Source organism: Ascidia mentula, chromosome 8 (assembly GCF_947561715.1).
Source record: "Ascidia mentula chromosome 8, kaAscMent1.1, whole genome shotgun sequence".
Lineage (NCBI taxonomy): Eukaryota > Metazoa > Chordata > Ascidiacea > Phlebobranchia > Ascidiidae > Ascidia > Ascidia mentula.
In genome coordinates this window covers 5,300,957-5,316,003 of record NC_138573.1, presented here as the reverse complement: position 1 = coordinate 5,316,003, position 15,047 = coordinate 5,300,957, and the positions used below count along the sequence as shown (strand labels likewise).

Below are 15,047 nucleotides of genomic sequence, written 5' to 3'. Positions count from 1 at the left end.
GGCGACGAAGGTCGGAAACTTTTGCTTATCAGTTTTTTCCGGCGTTGGTTTGGGTTTTGTGGAACTTGCGTCCTGTTTTGTTGGGGGTTTACAGTTTGCAGACATAGTGCGGCTTGAGGTCTGTGACCGTTAGCGTTTGCTGGCAAAAGCTTGGCCTGATCTCTAAAATAGGGACGAGCAAAAGATTACAATTGTTTTGTACGGCCTCTCTACTGGGCCGCTGATACTGGGAATCTAGTTTTGGTTGATTGAGGGGAAATGAAGAAAAACTGTTTCTTGTACTAAAAACTAAAAAAAGCGAAATCTTGTATCTTGTACTTTATTGTGTAGACCTTGTAGTTTTGCAACACGCAGAAATTGCGAAAAGCGTGAAAATGGAATTATTTTTGAATATTACAGAAAATAAAAGAGTTTGTCATATAAATAGTTAGTTTTCTACGATTTTTGTTAAATCTTCAATTTTTTTTCAAAACAAAACTGTAAAATCGCCTAGTTGGTATTTAGTTGCTGTACGCACATACTTTCACACAATCGCGTTGGTGGACTGATTTTTTTAAAAACGATAAATTTGTTTGTAGAGCTTGTTGTACAATAGTAGCTTACACCATGGACGTTAACGATATTCAAGCAGTTCCAGTAAATCGAGAGGAAGGATTTGTGATGCCACCTTACCCAAGTCCCGTCCATTCTGGCGAAAATTCGGGCAACGGGGTTGTTCACTGCGACAACGTAATCAGGGAAACCGTCTTGGACATGGGCGACAGACCCACTCACCAGGTAATGCCGCGAGAAAATGATGTAATCGAAAATTATTGTGCAATTTCTGAACATTTTTACAGGCACTACAAACTTTGGAAATGCAAGTGACTCTGACCGCCGGGGGAGAAGAGAGAAAGTCACTATTAAAACTCAATTCCTCCTCGTCGTTCGATTCTGTGAAAGAAAGCAAAGGTAAGATGAAGTATTGCAAGGCCTGATGTTCCATCGTTGCGTGTTTCGATTGTAAAATTTTATTTCTTGATCAAATGAGTTTTGCATAGTCGTACAATCACAAGGAAAACATTCGATGGTTGCTGGGATTTAAAATAACCAACTTTATTTTTTGACAGAATCCTTCTGTGACCGACTCGCTCACCTCTGCCAGTGTTGTATGGCCGATAATCTTGATCAACCTCATGAATCCGACTCGTGCGGGAGAAAATGCAGATGGGGGTTCAGTTGTCCACCGCACGGAAATTTAGCCAAGTTGATTTGCGTTTGTAAGTGTCACGCAATTTTAATCTATTTCAAAGGCATTTTTTTAGCAAATAGCTAATCAGTAGTTTATTTTGCTAATCTGAAATCTATACAGCAAAAACGGTCTGGTATGACTGGTGAGAAACGCCAGCGATGTGTGAAGGTCATGTCGTGTCGCACAAAATGCTTGTCGATAGCTCGGATGAGATATATTTGGCACCAGACCACTTGTTTATTTCCCAACCCGACTCGCTGGCGACTGAATATGCGTGTTTACGAGGCCGTTTTTCACATACCAATTTTGATACCATGTTTAATCGGTTTTACTCAAATGTTTTCTGGCAATCGTTTGTGCCTATTTGCTCGGTGCTTAGAACCGCAGCGTTGCTTTATTAGAACATCGTTGGTTGCTAGGAGTTTCACGTCGCAGTTGACAAACAGGCGACTGTGAAATTACCTAGTTGGCATTCAACACACACACATTACAGGCTAGGTTGACAAGACCTCCAATCGTAATTTATTGACATTAAACCAAAAAAATACTCTGTTTCAGTCGTGCTCGCCTTCCTAGCGTGGGGTGTGCCGTGGAGCATCACCAAAGACGAAGCACTACCTGGCGGGAACCTCTTCGGGATCATCGTTCTCCTTCTCTCGTGCATGGCGGCCGGATGGCTGATTAGCCATATTCCTCTTCCGGGAATTCCCCCCCTTCCCCCCCTTCTCGGTAAAAATATCCCCCATCTTAAAATGATTTGACCGACAATTACAAGCTTCGTTGTGGAAATTTTTAAACGTGTGAATGAAAAGCCCCAAGTTACGTGATTCGAAATGCACTCAATTTTAAATGCCAGTAACGAAAAGGGCGCTTTTTGCTGATATGGTCGGTGATTTGCGATTCAAGTAATTTCAACCAGGGGTCTGAGAAAAGTGATTCAATTTCATGAACATAGCTTTTCGAACAGCGTCTCGGGGATAGTTTTTCCAAAGAATCTACCCGAGATTATAATGTCGATTTATAGTCTCGTAATTTTTCAAACAAATTTACATTTAAAGGAATGCTGATCATGGGATTTTTGTTGCGCAACGTTCCTTACATTGACGTGGCGAAATACATCGACCCTCACTGGTCTTCGTCTCTGCGTCTGATCGCACTCACAGTGATCCTCACCAGAGCCGGGATCGGGCTCGACGGGAAGGTGGGCAAACGTTATTACGTCACTATGCACCAATGACGTCAAACTGCGGGGTCAATGAACTATTCGATCCTGAATTTAAGCAACCTTGTGTTAACCTTTGCTCCCCCCCATGGGAGGTTCCAAAACAAGTCTACGGTTTGGTCAAACAAAAAGTCCCAACAATCGTCATTTCGGAGGGCACATTTAGGGTGGTGTTGTGTGGTTGACAAACACCCAGGGCACTGTTCCGACCGTCATGTTTAATGGCTTATCGCGCGGCGGTCTTCGGCAATGCCGCCCGTGCGTCACTTGTTTAACTGTTTTTTTGCGACATTGTAGGCGCTCTTGAAACTGAAGTGGATTTTATTGGGCTTCGCCTGCTCGACGTCCATCATAGAATGTATTGTTGTCGCTGCGTTTTCCACGTTAATGATCAACTTTCCGTGGGACTGGGGAATCGTCATCGGGTAAGTCACCTACAGCCGTTCAATGGGAGAGGTACAGTCCCTGTGCAGTATTGTGGTTGCCTATCGAGAACAACAGACAGCAACATGTTCGAGGGTCGTGTCTCGTTTTTCTGTGGTCTAAAGCCTTGCCTTTTTCACAGTTTCGTTCTGTGCGCGGTTTCACCGGCCGTGGTTGTTCCTTCGCTGCTTTATCTCCAAGATAAGGGCTACGGAGTTGAAGGGGGTATCCCCACCTTTCTCATCGCTGGGGCAGCGCTTAACGATGTCATCGGCATTACTGGTTTTAACGTGGTGCTGGGAATGATATTTTCAGAAGGTATGCTTTCCTCTATCATCAGACTTTAATTGATGTTCTTGGCCATGTCAATTTTATTGCCTATCGAATCATTTTTATGCCCTGTAGCGCCCCTGGCGGTTGTGTGGTGTGTACAAACTAGAGCAGAGGGGAGGTACCGCGCTGGTGGCGTACCTTGCAGCACGTGATCAGTCGCACAGTTTTTATGAGCAGCAGCGAAGTGATCACGCGCAAACATCGTGATCAGCGAATTTTTCGAAAGGGTTAAAGTGCGCGTTGAGCAACAGCTACTCAAAGAACGGCGGCCGTTTGTTAGACTACAAATGATTAACTACTGCATTTTTCCAACGGGTTTATATTAACTTGAGTTAAATTTTGCTGTCTGTTTATCAACACTTGTTACGATACCAAAAAACTAAGACCACCAATGTGTTGCTTAATTCTGTTTTTCACAATAAACTTTTGGTTACAATGGTATACACGATACAGATCGAGATTGTGAAGCAAATATTACTCATAAGGGCGTGATGCAATCAGTAAAAAACGTATTAAACCCCTCGGTCCGTACAGGTTCAAACTTGTCCAAATAGTTGCGATTGGCAAACGCATATCGTCGTGTTGATTATTGCTATTTGCGCGGTGACAGAAGCAAATCCAGAATAAATCATTGGCGGCACAACAAAGGCAACCGTTATCACGCGGAAATGTCACCATATAAAATACCTCTCCCACAGGAACAAATTAATTGCGTGTTAGGTTCACAATCACATCCACATAAAGTATTTTCATGATAAAACAAAATAACCCTTCAACACGATTTTGTTACAGGAGACATAGTCGCGAAAATTATTCACGGACCCCTGGAGCTGGTGTTCGGTATTGGAGCTGGAGTTTTTCTTGGGATATTTTTGTGGTATTTTCCAGGAAGTACCATGGTGAGAAACGTGCAGAGTCAAGCTTCAATCGTGTTATTTATCAATGATTTTAATGATATGTCTGCTACTAGTTGCAATACTAAAGATACAATGAAAACTAGGAGGCATGGTAAAGTCGCCAGATGTTCTAACGGGACCGTCATTAAATAAATTCGCTATGCATTTGCAGAAAGGGAGGCACGGCTACAGAACCGGAATGTTACTGGGACTGGCTTTGTTCTGCGGTTTCGCAAGCAAATTTATTCACTTCGCAGGAGCCGGCGCCCTTGCGACGCTTGTCATGGCTTTTGTTGCTGCCATCAGGTAATAAGATGCGTATGTTTTATGCTGGTTAGCAAACAAAGCGTAAATCCTGCGAAAATGAGCTGATTGTGCAATTTTTCTGCAGATGGGGCCCCGAAAAGAAGCCCGTTGCCAAAACCTTTGCCAACCTTTGGGTGATTTTTCAACCGCTGCTCTTCGGTCTGATCGGAGCGTCGGTGACAATTGATGCACTGCAGCCCGAAACCGTCGGTAAGTAACAGCGGCAAAAACGGAGCTGAAACCGCGGCTTTAGACAAAATATAAAACGCGGAAAACAACCATTATAAATGACCGTAATCTTTGCTTAAAGGAATGGGCGCGTTGCTGATTCTGGTAGGGCTGTTGTTCCGCAGTACGATGGCCTTTCTCGCTGTTTACTGGTCGAAGTATTTTAACATGAAGGAAAAAAGCTTTCTCACTATCGCTTGGTTGCCCAAGGCGACCGTACAGGTAAATTTCCGCAACACGTTTCGAAACATTTATTTGTAATTGTCAAAAATGTGTTTATTTGCATTAAATACTGCAGAAGGTATCCTAAAGTATAACAAGTATTCATTTTTAATGCTTCTTTGCTGTTAGGCTGCCATTGGTGCTGTCGCACTGGACACTGCAATAGCAAATGACGCATCGGAAGAGGTTATAGGATACGGCACGAAGGTGACTTAACTCTTTGAATTTTTGCATTCAAAGCTATTTGTTTAAACGATCACGCAAATTTTCAAGGCACAGCCTATCGCTTTAAAATTGCTAAAAAATATTTTTTACAAACACAAACTATTTATGAAATAGTTCAATGGATTCAAATAGCTCTGTGGCCTAAGAAAAATGGCTTTTAGTTTCCCAAAATTTGGTAATCACCGCATTAAACGATCACACAGGCCGGCGTTTGCGTCTATGTTAATAAGTTTTTGTCGTTTTAGGTACTCACCATCGCGGTTTTGTCAATTCTGATGACTGCGCCCACTGGAGCGGCCGCCATTGGTCTGACTGGACCAAAATTCTTAAAACTTTCGCCAGAATTTGAAAACGACGAAATAAAGGAGAAGGACTGAGTAACTAATTAAGGTTGCAACACATTTTTGCTTGGCTCGAATCTTTTGGAGTAATTGTATTACGCTTTTTCTGTGTACATACTGCTGCCACGCCGTGCCCTTTTTGTAAATGCTGTGTTTTTCCTTGTATCAAATACTGTTGTTCCCGCTGTACTAGTTTTATTGTGACACAATGTAACGCCATAACCAGCTGGAAAACGAAATTTTGTCGAAAGAACAATAAACTTATGCATCAAACGGTTGTGATGTTTTGTTTGCTTAAGTTGTAAGCAATGTTCTGTTCTTGCTAAGGGTTCAATTCGCGTCAAGGGACATAATGTATTGGGACTAAACAAGAAGTTAGTTCGACCCCAGCGTCGATGCTCGTTTGTTCAATCTATGTTTGTTTAAGTAATAGCTGTGATAAGATATACGTAAGAGCTTGTTGTTTTGGCCAATCTGGTTAGTTTAGCGGAATTGATAAGCCAACTATTTCAAAGCAAATATTTACAACTAATTGATGCTTGCGGCAGCTTCACTAACCCTTAAAAAATCGTGATAGTATGTTTGCTGTTGGTTGTTGTGCTTCGTCAAGGTTAAAAAATAATTCAAAACTCGGGAATCCTAATTTTCTGGTTTCTTTTTTCTGATAAAGTAACAGCAGCGTTAATTGCAGACATCTTTGCAAAAAAGAATTGGACGCGTTGCGCAATTTTCTGCCTCGTCCCCATTGCGGGCAAATGCTCGTAAATAATCCACAGGCCCAGAGAGAAGAGCAATAAACAAGGCGTAAATGGGGTGAGCATCCGAAATCCTTCACACGCAATTATATTTGACAGACAAACAGTGGTGGCTCAAGGTGATGCAAACTGTGGTATTTCGTGAAGTGTTTGTCGACAAACTGTCGGCCCTGTCGGCGTTTGCTCGCTCTGTAACAACAAGCCCCAATACGTGCAAAATTGGCCCCGGATAAAAAGAATGGGCGCGGTTCGAATATGGACATATTTGAGAAGATAACAACCGTTTTTATTAACTGTGTTGACGTAAGATATTACAACATTGCCCTGAAAAGCTTAATAACAGCCCAGCCTTAAACAGGCAACCTGTGTATTTAACCCGTATCAGCCCGTTAGCCGTTAAAGCGTCCGATATAACACACGAACATTTGGGTAATTCTGTTTGCAATGTTAACAGAAATATCTCTTCGATTGACTTTAATGTTAAACAGGATATACCTCCATTGTTGTCAGTTCAGAATGTTTTAACGGAAAACGGTGCAGCTGATCTGCTCTTTCGCAAAATCTTAAAATTAAATGATATGGATCCTTGGCGACCACTGGTGGCGAGTTGTTGCAGTCACGTTACCCGATTATTGAGACTATTGTTAACAACGTCAGGATGATGCCGCTTGTTTCGATTAATTCTGATTGAGTTCCTTTCGATGTTCCATTAATAAAAAGTCGGCAAACTCTTGGGGCGACAGGACGCTGGATACCAACAAATAATGTTCTGTAAATATGTTTATAAATACCAAAACAAAGTGTTTGTTAATTTAGTATCTTCTAAGATCAACAGCGTTGGGTTATACAGGGTTATAATTATCCTAGACTAAAAAATAACTCTTTTTTAAAGTAAAACTTATTTTGGCGATGTTGCTGATTTTGAAGAGATATATTAAATACGTCATGATGATGAACCTTTTAGAAATGATTTGCTGGTTTGTCGAAGCGAGCGCCAAAGTACGCCCTAAGACATCTACCACAGTTCACCATGTAACTAAAAATTCAAATTTTATGCAAAAGCACGTTTAGATGACAAAAATAGGGAAACACGAGGCAAATATTTCTGCCGCTTTATGTCGCCACTGGGCAACTCGTAGATCATTACAAGTTACGGGCGGGAAATTTGTCACTCTGGTGAGATTCGTGATGTAGATTGAAAAAAAGCTGATCGGGATTGAAAATCCGGGTCGATGCCTTGGATGAACTGTTCCCTTAGTTTTTTCAGAATCTAGCCCTCTGGTTGGCATTCTTGGATTTGTTTTACCGTATAGCTTTCTGTGTTAATTGCAAATTCGAATTTGCAGAAACTGAGGATGCCCGTGCAGGCGAAATCGATTTTTCACGATTACCAATAAATCAGCTGACTGCAATTTGAAACTTCATGTAGTTTCACTTAATACTTAATGCCTTGGATGAACTAACAAAAGTTTTATTTTAGATCATAGGTCAAGTTGTTTTTAAGTTTTGGAAAAATGTGATCTATGTTTATTGAAACAACAGATTCGTTAAACTGGCACGACAAGCCATTATTATTTCATGGTTTAGATCCGTTTGCTTCAAGGTCCGGAGATTGATTTCACATTAAAATCAATTTGCAGTCATAGGCAGGTGCTGTAATGTATAATATATTGCTGGCTCCATTGGTTATATATGTACTATATTCATTAGGAAATCAAGTCCTCTTTTTCTGCAAAGCAAGGCGTTTACTCTATGGTAAAGGTATAAACAAATTACCACCACATAAAACGATTCGTAATACCCGTGTATTTCGATGTGTTTATCCTAAGCTGATGGATTGTCGTTTTGTTTCCACGGAAACCGTGGGAGCGATGCATTATATTGCAATTTTCTACCGCGGGGGGTTAGGATAAATTCCCTGTTGTGATCCCACGCGTTTCGCTTTCCATTTAAGGAAGCGTGAGTCCAGGCTATATTTTCTCCGTTCTAGGCTTTACGTCACAATCGTAAAGATCTTAACGCACGGCCCAACGAAATTCCACAGGCAATTTTGTCCCGGCGTTACGACCGCGGTACCTTTCCGTTGAGGGACGAAAATACCCGAAAACAATGTTTGCTTGTCCCAAAGCGTCTGCCTGCGTCAATACGCCGCAGGCTAGACACATTAGTGTCATTTTGCCGCGCAGATGACGAACGCTTACGTTGTGCAGAGCAGTTGACGCTAATATGTGTGTATACCGCCGCCATTGCTCAAAGGCGAGTCGATGGCATTCTCTCTCATTAATATTACATCGATTTTGAATTGGTTGCATCATCAGTAATTTCCCATTCATCGTTACTAAGCTCAGTGATGGTCTTATGGCAAACAACCGGCACTTGTAGAATCTATTTTTGTTTATTTGCCTCACGTGATAATACTAATGCTGCGTCACTGTCGTACGTTTCTCCTGATCAGACTCAGGCAGTGTCCTTAGCGCCTCTGCCACTTGTGTCGCTTTCCACGTTAAGTGGGTTACGGCATGCATCGCTTTAGTTCGCATTACGATCAGGCCGAAGTCCGAATCCTTGTGAATATCGGATAGATGACGCAGCGAGTCCCGTGTGTCGTTTGGCCTGTGACGTTATCTTTACACTAATGCGCTGCTATGATGTATTGCGCTTATCAGCGACCGAAACATTGCGCGCATTCTTCGATGGTGACGCACGACATATTTGGCCTTAAAATCCCACTTTCATGTTTACGACTATTTCGCAAAATATGTGGCCTAAATTTTTAGCAATTTGTCACCTTCAAACTTGTACAATACCATAAAAAGAGACATTTCGATTATTGAAGCCATTTCTTGCGCAAGCATGGCGTTGTACTTGCTACACTTAAAGCGTTTGTAATCCAGCGCTTTTTTAATACGTAACGTGGTTTCCCAAACGTGCTAAAAATTACATGTCATCGGGTCCCTTCAAAAACATGGTACAACATCGTTTCGATGTGGTAAAATTTCTCCGTTAAACTCACATAATTAGACACAATTTTGAAATTCACGGTGCGTAGTTATGTGGATGTGTGGGTGTCATCCCTAAATCAAGCGAATTCAAGTTGTTGCAATTTTTAAGTGCATTGGCTGTTTGGCATCTTAGAAATGAGAACGGTATGGTAGCCCTTGTTTATTTACTGGCGACAATTGCTTGTTATGATCTTCGTAACCATCTTTGAAAAGAGAAGCACGATTTCTTATGTTTAGTGTAAATTTTGTAGAGAAATAAAATGCGGCAGACTGAAAGTGAAAATACCCGAGAAGAGAGGCAATGTACTGAAAACACATGGGTACATAAATAATAGAAGCCAGATGTTTTACCGCAAAAAACTTATTTCCCCTGACGTAGTTTTGTTCATATGGTACATGAAAACACCAGTCTTCGAAGTTCTGAATTTACGGGGCAAATTATACAGACTACTTATACAACGGCCTATAATTAAATATATATATAGTTGTAAAATTGCAACGCGTGATATTTGTAAGCGTCGTCCCTAAATCACATGAACATGAGGTAGATATTTTCAACCGCTGTGGAATTGTTTGAAAATAATTCCGCAATCCATTTTTACCTCAAATTACCTTCAATGGAGTCTCGATTGGTAGCGAGTTCGCACTCCTGTTGTTATGGCGACATGCGGTCACGTGCCTGTTACGACACACCTCCAGCGTCATGGTGGGGCAAGGTAATATGGGATATTTTAATACACTGACTCGGAAATAGATCCCTAGCGATTACACACATCGGTTACTGTCAATACCGAATATTATGGCGACAGGACGACGGCAATTGGCAACGCCGGAAGCGTTTCTTAGAAGTAAAGTTCCCTTGCTATGGCGCAACCCTATGGTAGGAATTGCATTATGGCGTGTAACATTAGTTGGGAGTTATATCTATTCTTCTGCCTATCTTCGAAACTCTGTGTTTTTATGTGTCCTTCCGCTTGGGTCTATTAGGAAACGGCATGCTCGTTACGTTTGCGTCAAATCAAATCATTTGTATTTTGCGCAAGAAAGAACAATTAACATAAGAAATATAATGGCATGGGCACCGATAAACCATGGAGGTTGTGTGAAACGAAACGAATGAAATTCCGAATAAGATATGAACGTTGAATTCGATTATTCGACTGGACCTTACTGATCGAGCTGTCATTGAAGCGACGTGCCAACGACTCTAAAGGAACTTTCAATGGAAGATTCGTTTCACACCATGTTTCCGATGAGAGATAATGTCGTTATTAAATATTTGTAAAGGAGTTGAATGTGGAATGTAGCGTTTACATTTACAGGGAAACGAAGTGTTCGCAATCTCTTTGTAGGCGAGTCACGATTTGAACAGTAGGTGGTTTTGGAGGCTCGATCGGCTCCCCACGATTCGCACAAGACCACATTTTTTCCTTTAGTCCAACTGATTAGGCGATATTTACAACAATGTCTATATTGAGGTGTTTCCCTCGCGTCGTTTGGGCGTTCGTATGCGTCACGGCAAGTCCTAGCAATCTTGCACTTCGTTTAGGCACTTAGCGATCATGACGCCATTTAATGAGTCACTAAAAGTGCAATCGTGTGCTTTGGACGCAATTCGCCCAACCGACCAGTTCGGAAAATTCACGGTCAAGGCCTAAGTGGCCACAAGTGGCGCGAACCGCGTCACAAAAACAAAAGCCTTCCCCTGGCGTGACAAAACAAGCAGCCACAACCATCCCTATCACTTTCAAGGAGTTTACCACCAGGCCACTGCCGGTTAGAGGTGAGGTTCCTTGTCACTTGACGCCTATACCCAGCGTAGTGTTTATGTAAGCACCATCAAAGTCCAGGCGCCGCGTGCGCTTACAACTCACCATAAAGGCCACGCGGTCCCGCTGACCGGGCATCGACACCAACGTGCACAAAACCGCATTTGTGTCAGCCGATAACAAGGCTTTAGTTTTCCGCAATCCACCTCACCGCCCGCGTTCATATTCGTTTCTCCCCGGGCGAGTTATCACGATTGTGAGGGTTTGGTGTGGAAACAAGCAGCAACGTGACACCACGGTTGCTGGCGATCCACGTGATGTGGTCACCCGATATGCAGGTCAGGCACACGATACACACAAGTAGGCACTTGTATTGAGAAAGATGGTTTCTGTTGTTTATACAGAATCGGATGAAGGTCTAAATCGGATGTGGCCCCAAAACAGAGGCGTGAAACGTAACTATAAAGATATTGTTGCCTCATCGGATTGTAATTACAACTGCTTTTCACAACGGCGGCAATGTTTCAACAACGTGATATAAAAGCCTCGTCGATATTTAAACAGCTCTGTTTGACAAACATTTTCGAACAGGCGAAAGGATAATAGCAACCTTTTACATTGTAGCCTATTAAATGTCATTGTGCCACCTTAATACAAAATAGGGAGATACATAAATAGGACGACACCGCAAGTACTAATAAAAATGGGCCTAAAATTTACTTTAATCTTGTCGCCGTGGAGATCACAGTATAATAGGTGCGTAGGCAGAAAGCTTGTGGTGACGATCTCGACGGGGGAAGGAATTCACCGTATTTCTTCTGGTAACGAAGATGGGTCGTGCGGCAAATTGCGGCAGACGTTCCATCTGCTTCATGTGTGCGCGACTTAAAAGCTCTGCCCGCGCTGCTGGCAACCGGCTTTTGGTGGGGCAATATTGACGCTCTGTTTTTTAATAAACACGTTATGCGGCCTAGGGTCGGATTTATTATCCATTAGGCGTTGATAAGGCGACGCCGAAAAACATCCTCGGCAGAAAGAAATGCCGGACGTGCTGCTGCCACGAGGGAGCAACAGCAAGAGTAATCAAAAGAAAAATTTTTGAATGCTCGGTGAGATATCCACGTTGGTGGTCGAGGAGTGCTTTGAAACTTCGTGCCTCCAACGGTGCGATGGGCGGGCCGATCGAATGGCTCGTTGAACTTGAAACGGCGAGGCATTAATCTCTCGTGTTTCGTCGGCGCCTTGAAAGTTCCTCTCACACTGGGATTCCTATTTTTGCGAAGATTTCGAACAGCTTTTATTAATAGCAGTTGTGTAATCGGGGATTCAACGAAAATCACGATTTGTGCGGCTCAGTCTCGTGCAAACCGGATTTCCAGATCAGGTATATTCGGTTGCTTCAACCGTTGTCCTCTCGGTCGGTCTTGCGAGAAAGTAACTGGGCGCGAGGCACTGGCGATGAAGCGAAGACAAAACATCACGCATCGCCCCCAAATCCGTCGGAATGCGTGACATTTGGAAATTGCACACCCTCGTGTTTTAGGGCGACACACGCCAGGACAAAACATACCTTTTACGCACTACCCGGGTCGCAAAATTGCGGAAATGCTTGCCCTTAAACGCTCCGCGCCTTATAAGGAATAATCCCAGACAGGGCCATTTGTAACCAGAGGTTCGCAACTGATGGAAGCTGGAACAGATCAAGGAAACCAGGAGTAAGAAAATCACAGGTTATAGGATGTTGAGTGTCCCCCGGGGTTTATCCGGGTTTAACTTCGATTCGCAAATGGTAAAATAAACACATGGGTTTAAAGTTGTTTTCCGCGGAAGTTCGTGAAGTTCCAATTCCTTGAAAAACGCTGTCCACGTCCGGATCTCGAACCACGTCGCGCGTTCCCGGGTCCAATCGTTGGCACCAGTTGCGTGGTGCAGTCTTCTCTGGCGCATTGAACATCTCGCGATGCAACCGACTGGGAAACAGCCGAGATAAGAATTTTTGGCGCAGTTCGATGTCTCGTGGCGCCGGTTTTAATCGATCTTGGAGAACATAAAAGCAAAACATTAGGCGACGATGATCCTTATACGGGCGCGAAAACAATACTTGCTACAGTTATTGCTCGGACGAACAGTGAAAGCGAGTATTTCGCACGCACCGACGAGCAGACCGTATTTGGGCAAAATCGAGAATGCGGCCCTGGGATGAGACAAATACCGGAGCGGCCGAGATCGAAAGAGGTCTTTCTTGTGGCAACGGCTGTATTTTGTCCCAGCAGCCGACACGTCGCAACGCTAACTACCACCTTACATTGCGGTGCCGGCGGATTAGAAGTAAACGACGGCACCGACAATAGTCGCCTTTACCAATTGTCTCCGGCCCTCCGCCTCATTTATATCGCTCTTTCCGTTTCCTCGTAATACAGGTTTAAAGGCCAAGTTTGGTCTGACACCTGCCGACAGCAAGTGGTGAACATGACTTAGTAACACGCGGTGTTTGCGATCAACGCATTGCAGTCTACCGCCCATGCGTCATTGGCGGCCTAGAAGTTTCACAACAACAAGCCACACTAAAATGAGCCGTTAAGCACCTGTTTTACTGCCTCGCGACGACTTTGCACCACATGGTTTAGCGAGAGGATTAAATAGGTGCAAAGCAAACATGGAAACTGTTGTAACTTTTTAGTACCGCCACCCACTGGTATCAGTGTGTTGAAACAGAGATCCGCTTTTGGAAACAAGCTATATATGCTGCGGCAGACGCACGTGAATAAACAAAAAATGCATTGTTGAAGTTTTACGTCTCCCGCCTCGTTTAACGATGACGTACGCTCGTTTTTACGTTAGTTATGAAAAGGACCGAGCAACTCTCGTTCCTCGGTCCCACAGCAAACCACAACAGAGGCCCAGTCGCGTTAAGTGGTTAAATCGCCCTCTTATTAACGCCAGTAATCCGAAATTAAACAATTAGAAGATAAATCGTGCGGAGAGGCACACCTACCATAAGCGAATGTTCAAATCTTCAACTAAACACGTGCGGTCGATTGACCTGTAATGAGGACTGCCGATCACGCTCTGAGATATTTGGGGTTAAGAGGGAGTATTTCAAGGTCAATCAACATACCACACTCATTTATCGATAAACGGCACCAGTTTATGAAAAGCATTTCGCTGTTTTCGCGAAATTGCAACATAAAAAACAACAAAAAAACAAAAATTTATGTACCTTCACACTCCACCGTGGATGTTATATCCAAATTAAGATACTCAAATGGTTACTTTTGTTTCTAATGAAAACGTCCAGTTAACGCCATCAAAAACTTATTTTGCAATTGACTTTTTTTTTACACCATACCACGCGATGTCGCCAAAGATTAGCCAGATTCTAAATCGTCCCTTCCGCGACCTTTGTTCACAAGTGCAAGCACATGGCCTCTACTTAGTGATCGAAATTCCTAACATTCTACTTCTTACCTTGTTGCTATTATGAACGTGCGTGCTCAAACACTAAAAGATTATAAGAGCAACTACGTGTGGAATAAAAACGACATATAATTAGTGGTTAGCCGACTATACAAAAATCGTCAGAGGCACTGCGCTGACGCCCGAGCGGTTGAAAAAGGATTTTACAGTTTTTAGCATCTTTAATGGCTTACGATGTGATGGGCTAAAAACCATAGCAAGTGAAAGTGTTTCTCTTTGTTTGGTCAGCACTGTTTAAGTGAGTGAGAAGCTGAAATGTCATGTGAGTTGGCAAGAGAGACGTGACTGTGTGGAAAGCAGAGGAATCTCTGGAATGCATCGGATTCGCCTCACAAGGACTCTCTCTGTGGCTGCCAACCCCAAAATTAGTCTCAAAATCCTAGTGCGCCAAGCTCTGACAAAATTCTTCGGGCGACCCACAAGACAACCGCTTGAAAATTCCGAAGTGACGTCACGCCGACTGTTGCGTAGTGACTCTCCCTCCTCACTTTCCTCTCTCTGTGTCTTCTCCTAATATCTCCTAACGACTCTCGCCTTCTTTGCGACGGCAGGGCTGGCAAAAGTATGCAGCGCGCTGATATAAGGCTGGAGGCGCATCGGCCTGGCATTCACTCAGC

General features: G+C 43.2%; 1 protein-coding gene across 1 annotated transcript; it reads left to right on the top strand.

The window, feature by feature from the left end:
- Positions 1-606: 606 nt before the first annotated feature.
- On the top strand, positions 607-5,463 carry LOC145910923 (sodium/hydrogen exchanger 9B2-like). The gene is made up of 13 exons (XM_082998142.1): positions 607-777; positions 840-951; positions 1,110-1,259; positions 1,790-1,960; positions 2,290-2,432; positions 2,751-2,878; positions 3,019-3,194; positions 4,002-4,108; positions 4,278-4,411; positions 4,497-4,621; positions 4,722-4,861; positions 4,991-5,068; positions 5,332-5,463. The coding sequence occupies exons 1-13, from the start codon at positions 607-609 to the stop codon at positions 5,461-5,463; spliced, it is 1,767 nt and encodes a 588-aa protein (XP_082854268.1).
- Positions 5,464-15,047: the final 9,584 nt, after the last annotated feature.

Excerpts from the sequence above, each read along its gene's own strand:
- LOC145910923 (XM_082998142.1), top strand. The coding sequence starts at position 607 with ATGGACGTTAACGATATTCAAGCAGTTCCAGTAAATCGAGAGGAAGGA. Across the intron at positions 952-1,109 it reads TTCTGTGAAAGAAAGCAAAG|AATCCTTCTGTGACCGACTC; the intron begins GTAAGATGAAGT and ends ATTTTTTGACAG. Across the intron at positions 3,195-4,001 it reads GGGAATGATATTTTCAGAAG|GAGACATAGTCGCGAAAATT; the intron begins GTATGCTTTCCT and ends ATTTTGTTACAG.